The sequence below is a fragment of the Aegilops tauschii genome, chromosome 2 (genome assembly GCF_002575655.3).
Source record: "Aegilops tauschii subsp. strangulata cultivar AL8/78 chromosome 2, Aet v6.0, whole genome shotgun sequence".
NCBI classification, from domain to species: Eukaryota; Viridiplantae; Streptophyta; class Magnoliopsida; order Poales; family Poaceae; genus Aegilops; species Aegilops tauschii.
Genome location: NC_053036.3, coordinates 450,555,193 through 450,561,151, shown reverse-complemented (window position 1 = coordinate 450,561,151; position 5,959 = coordinate 450,555,193). Strand labels below are relative to the sequence as shown.

The 5,959-nt window shown below is 51.1% G+C and overlaps 1 protein-coding gene across 1 annotated transcript; it reads right to left on the bottom strand.

The window, feature by feature from the left end:
- Positions 1 to 684: 684 nt before the first annotated feature.
- LOC109736350 (protein DUF642 L-GALACTONO-1,4-LACTONE-RESPONSIVE GENE 2) lies at positions 685 to 5,537 on the bottom strand. Its single transcript, XM_020295572.4, has 3 exons — positions 2,815 to 5,537; positions 1,415 to 1,912; positions 685 to 1,329 (listed from the first exon to the last, which is right to left on the bottom strand). The coding sequence occupies exons 1-3, from the start codon at positions 2,903 to 2,905 to the stop codon at positions 785 to 787; spliced, it is 1,134 nt and encodes a 377-aa protein (XP_020151161.1). The 5' UTR covers positions 2,906 to 5,537; the 3' UTR covers positions 685 to 784.
- Positions 5,538 to 5,959: the final 422 nt, after the last annotated feature.

Here is a 5,959-nt window from a genome sequence, read left to right as displayed (position 1 = left end):
TTACCGAATACGACCTGTTGTACTTCGATTGATGATTTAAATGGTACATGTGACAAATGAACAGCAGAAATCTGAACCATGCTGCCTAAGGCGAGAGGTCGACTAGTCTGGTTTGTGGCTGTCAAATAAACCAAGTGAGTAGCTTTGAGTCATACCTACCATAACAAATTTTGTTATTGTAGAGGGAGTAATTTACTATCTTCCACAACACATTATATTAAAAAGCGTGCTAATTAATGGAATTTGTTTTTGACAGCAACGTATTCTTGGGGGAGTTCAATTGTACAGGTCCTGGTTCGAATTTGAGTCGGTGGGGGCTCCTGGATGCGTAAACTGAGTGAGGACGAGATGAAGCCATTCCTGGGCTCCAACTCCATCCATGGTGTTGACTGGTTGAAGCTCGATCCTGTCCAAGGAGGGGGAAAAGATTGACGTGGTTTAGTTGACAAGTTCAGCTGGTAGCGTCCTTTGCTCTCGCTTATGAGAACAAGTTCAGCCTAAAGTCTGTTCTTTGGTTTCTCTTTTGAGACTTTGTATTCCAGATTGAGCGTCCTTTGTTCTCCTCTTATGGATTCATGGAGTAAAAACAATTTAGTCATGATATGCGTAGCTTGTTCTTGCATGGTGTTCAAATGTTTGAAGCTTGCTTGTTCTGTTAATTTCAATTGGGAAATTCGAAGAAAATTAAAGTTATGGAAAATTCGAATGGTAGCCTCGTACCGTTTTCTTTTAAAGGAGGACAACCCCGGCCTCTGCATCGTACTAGTACATCGACTAATCGAGTTCACATTAACAGTCGGCGAGCCGCGCGCTTGCGCACGCTGACGAGAGAGATGTCATCCACGACCGGCCCGCAGAGCGTGCCGTCGACCTTCATGTGGTAGTGAAGGCTCTGGAACACCACACGCGTGAGGTTCCCAACCGCCACGAAATCGAGCATGGCGCGCCTGTACCCTCCCGTGCCCTGGGACTGGTACTGGACTTTCAGGCTCGCCGCCGCCACATAGGCCTCCACGACCATGGACTCCTTGCACCCGTTGGCCGCGTCCCCGACGTAGAACTGCAGCCTGTACGATCTCCCGGCCACGGTCGCCACCTCCTGCACCAGCGCGGCCTCCCTTCCGGCCACCAGCTCGACGGCCCGGGCGCCGTGCGGCACCCTGTACCTCGGCGCGTCCACGTATTTGACCACCTTGGTGCTCGACATGATCATCCATCCCGGCAACGGCGAGCAGCTGTCCTCGTCCATCGGCGGCACCAGAACCCCCCACGGGCAGTCCGGGAAGATGTACGGCCCATCCTCAAAGTCGCCATTCCTCAGCATATTACCTGCAGTTTGAGTTGAATCACTCGGTCGTTAGGATTCGCTACCAAGTTGAATCTTCAGATCGATGTGGGAAGCTAGCGATGTTACCTTTGGATTTCGTGGGAGGTTGGAGGGTCTTGATGGCGATGGCGTCGATGACGGGGCCGCACGCCGGGTCCTCCTCGGCGCCGGGGTTGTGGATGGCGAGCCACACGGCGCTATGCTTGGCCCTGAAGGCCCATGAGTAGGAATCCCAGCCGCCGCTGCTGTACACGGTCTGGACAGGGAGCACGCCGGAATCCGCGGCGACGGACACGTTGAGCTTCTCGGCTTGGGCGCAGGTGCGCGCCGCGCTGAAGGTGATGGAGTAGTAGGCACGCCGCGTGACTCTGATGTTCTGCCGGATCGACGCGTCGTTGCCCAGGCGCACGGCGCTGGCGCCCTCCGGCACCGCCACCACCATGCCTCCCTGCTGGTGCCCCGACTGGATGTACTCGACGAACCCCGAGATCTCCCAGTTGGGTATGGAGTGGCGCCCCATCACCACCGTGCCGTTCAGCTGGGACTTGGCTGGCCCGTCCTTGAAGTTGCCGTTGGGTAGTAGGCCTATGCACACAAGAATACAGAGTAGATGATCCCACACGAGACGTATTAGCCATATAATCATGGTAAAGCAATTCGCACATTGCGGCCGCAGAAAGCTAGGACACATGAGCCGTGCAAATGAGCTTAGATTTATTATGTTTACGATTTTAAGTTGAGCTTTCTCTAAAATTTGTTGCCTTGGACTTGGCGCAGTCAAGCCTAGATGAATAGTAGTACAATGTAAAACATATGGCACACAAATTATATCCACGGAAAGCTATGTACTCCGTAAACTAAAATAAAAGCATTTAGATCTCTATTTTAGTGATCTAAATGCTCTTATATTAGTTTATAATGATCTAAATGCTTTTATATTAGTTTACGTACTTTTTATAGCATATATTCTATATTTTATTGTTCATATGAAATGGTCAAAGTTTGACTCAAAATATTATACCCTAACAAACCCGGACGGAGATGAGTAGTACACGCAGCAGCTAATATCTGTGCACCAGCAGCGGCTGGGAGCCTGGGACTCCTACCCATACGGAGGTGAGTAGTATACGCAGCAGCTAATATTTGAGCTCCCCGTCCAGACAAAGTACGTGAGTAGTGTTACAAAATAGTGCCAATCTAGATACTTGTGCTTACTTACGGCGCATTAGCTAGGAGTCACAGTGTCAAAGTTTTGACAGCATGCTAGCTCTCTGAATGTACTCTGAAATGACATGCACATATCAAGTTGTGAACAGGGCAAGCAATAAGGGACCCCAAGTCCAAGCAATAATACAGTACGTTAACATTGTCACCGAAACTAACAAGTACGAAAACAGAAGGCTCAGCAACATGAAGCCTACACACGGAGGTATCCTGCTATGCTACGCTAACGTAACGTATACGGGCACCAATTTGCGAGATCTCACCGTCCGTGACGGCCGAAACCGCCCGAGCAGCAACGCCGACGAGCACGAGCAGTGTCATGCACCGGCGTCGCATCCCCTCCGCCATGCCCATCTCGATCTCTGCGTGTCTGGCGAGCGCTCTCCTGAGCTCGCAGGCCTCAACTCTGCTGGAGCTTTTAAACAGGGACTGGTCGATGAGCGAGCAGTGGCTTCCCTTTACAATGCATGCATGGCAACTTGGCTAGGCTGGCAATGGAAGGCGAGAAGAGGGGGCCGGGTTCCAGGGCACGAGAAGGACAGCCAAGCATCCCCCGGGTCTCACTCGCTTCCGGTTGCTCTACGCTTCAGTTTCCTCCACAGCGCCCAATGCAGTGCAGCAGCCTCGGGGTTTGGGGGCGACGCGCCATTGGCAAAGTGGCCCGCTATGTGGGCTATGCAGTGCAGCAGCCTCGGTTCCAGGGCACAAGAAGGCGAAATCACTAATTAAGAAGTACTCGTTGCAAAAACACTCCACTTTCTCAGGTCGCGACAAGTGGCGCACATGCAGCGTGCCACTTGTCGCAACCCGGGGTTTTCTCTTTTTTCGTAGATCCGTTTATTCAAAACGTTTTATCTCTTAAACCGTGCATCCAAATCTCGAACCGTTTTCATCATTGGATTCCTCGCGTCGAGAACTTCAAAACTAGATCCCATGTTGATAGGTTTTGACAAAGTTTTTTTACGAAAAAACCGGACGAAAAAACTGGGCAAAAAAACCGAACCAGGAGCACGGTTTTTTTCCCTTTCCGAAAGAGGCACGCCCGTGCCTCTCACGAAATCACAACCGTGCCTCTCGTGGAAGCAAAACCATGACTCTCGTTGAAGGAAAAAAACAGAAAACACGTTTTTTTTTCGTTTCCGAGATGCACGGCCATGACTCTCGCGAAAAGAAAAAAGAAAATACGTATTTTTTTCCCTTTCCTAGAGGCACGGCCGTGACTTTCGCGAAAGCACAACCGTGCCTCTGGCGGAAGCAAAACCGTGACTCTCACGAAAGAAAAAAAACAGAAAACGCGTTTTGTTTTTCCCTTTCCGAGAGGCACGGCCGTGACTCTCGCGAAAGCACAACCGTGCCTCTCGCGGAAGCAAAACCGTGACTCTCGCGAAAGAAAAAAAAACAGAAAATGTGTTTTTTTTTCGTTTCCGAAAGGCACGGCCGTGACTCTCGCCAAAGCACAACCGTACCTCTCGCGGAAGAAAAACCATGACTTCCGTGAAAGGAAAAAAAAAAAGAAAACGTGTTTTTTTCGCGCAAAATTTTTTTTTTTGAATTTTTTTCTTTTCGAAAAGCTAAGAAAGACCGGGGGAAACCAAAACGTCGAAAAAACCCGGAAAAAAACCGTTTAAAAAGCCGAAAACGCGTGCGGAAAAAAAAAAACAAAATCCGAAGGGAGCGTCCAGAGCGCGACACGTGACGAATGGCTGAGAGCGCGCCAAGTGGCGCTGATCGTTGCGAGGCTCTCGAAGGAGCGCTCGTTAACTAGTTGCTCCCACGAGAAGGACAGCCAAGCATAGCCCGAGCCCAAGTGCGTACCGGGCTGCCATGTCGCCAAACCCGCCTAGCCACAAGGTTGTCCACTTCTTCTTCCCTAATTTTTTTTTGAATGTTGGCAGTTGATCTGCCAAATTCATTGATCAGAAGAATTCGAGTACAGGAAACACGCCCAAGTGGGCAACACCAAAAGAAGAAAACAAAGGAGAAGAAAGGAGACTACTATTGCCAACTCAGCCTGGGTCAAAAGGTATGCCAGCACCGGCCATGTTCCACATCTTGATTTCATCCATGACCTTGAGCTTGAACGCAGCTTTAGTCATTGCCTCCTGCTGGAATAGCCGTCGGTTTCTCTCACGCCAAATCTCCCACGCCGTCAGATGAACGAGAGAGATCAAGCCCTTTCTTCTCGCCGGCGGCGTCAGCGCGTTGCGCTCCAACATCCAGTCCTTGAAGACGGAGGTGGCGCTCCATGTGGCCGTGTTCAGTGACGGAAAATTGGCCATCGACGCAATGCCGTCCCAGATGGATCTAGACCACGGACAATCCACGAGGAGGTGGAAGGGGGTTTTCAGGTTGCGCACACACAAAGGGCAGAAGTAGCAGTTCTCCCAACCCCGACGTAGGAGAGCGTCAGCCGTGAGAATTTTGCCAAGAAAGACAATCCACATGAAGAATCTGCATTTCCCCGGCGCCCATGCAGACCAAATTAGCTGATGGCCATTAAGGGGGATCGATCCCTCAAACTGAATCAAGTAGGCTGAACGGGCAGTATATTTGCCATCAGACGCGAACCTCCATCGGATGGTGTCCGGCTGATCCTGCCGAAGCTCCACGTCGTCCAGCAGGCCTGCCAACGCTGCAAGCTCATGAAGCATGTCTACTGTGAGACCCGTTGCAAGGTCCAAGAGCCACCGCTCGTTTGCCAAAGCCTCACGAACCGTCCTATTCTTCCTTGTGGAGGCAGCAAAAAGGGATGGTGCAATAACTTTGGGGCACTGCCCTTTCAACCATCTATCCTGCCAAAATCTGGCCCGTGCACCATCACCAAGTGAGATTTCCATTGCCATTGCAAAAAGCTCTTCCTCCTTCGAATTGCATGGCAGCGGCCCACACACCCATGGCCTAGTTGGGTCTTGCCAAGCTAACCACATCCAGCGGAGACGGAGCGCCACGCCGAACTTAGCGAAATCCATCACACCTAAGCCTCCCAAAACTTTCGGGCGGCACATCAAATTCCATGCAACTCGACAATGACCACTGTTGCAAACATTCTCCCCATTCCATAACCACGCGCGACAGAGTTGGATTAGCCGCTTGATAACCCACTTGGGTAGGCTGTGCACCGTCATTAGGTAAACGGCAGGAGAGGCCAGATTTGCTTTGAGGAGTGTGAGCCGCCCACTCTTAGCCATCATGCCGCCCTTCCAAAGAGCCATTCTGTTTCCAAACTTGAGGACCAGCGGCTCAAGGTCCACCTTAGTCAGGCAACGGAGCGAAAGAGGCATGCCAAGATAGGTCGTCGGAAATTGCTTGATGGGAATCCCAAGCGGCGCCAAGATTCGTTGGAGATCCAGAGCAGCACAGCGAATGGGCAGAGCCAAACTTTTTGCAGTATTTGTATGCAGGCCTGAG

What these genes read in the sequence shown, in the direction of transcription:
- LOC109736350 (XM_020295572.4), bottom strand. Translation starts at nt 2,905, where the DNA reads ATGGGCATGGCGGAGGGGATGCGACGCCGGTGCATGACACTGCTCGTG. An exon ending in GGTTTCGGCCGTCACGGACG is followed by an intron (nt 1,913 to 2,814) that starts GTGAGATCTCGC and finishes TTGTGTGCATAG; the next exon opens with GCCTACTACCCAACGGCAAC. An exon ending in ACCTCCCACGAAATCCAAAG is followed by an intron (nt 1,330 to 1,414) that starts GTAACATCGCTA and finishes CTCAAACTGCAG; the next exon opens with GTAATATGCTGAGGAATGGC.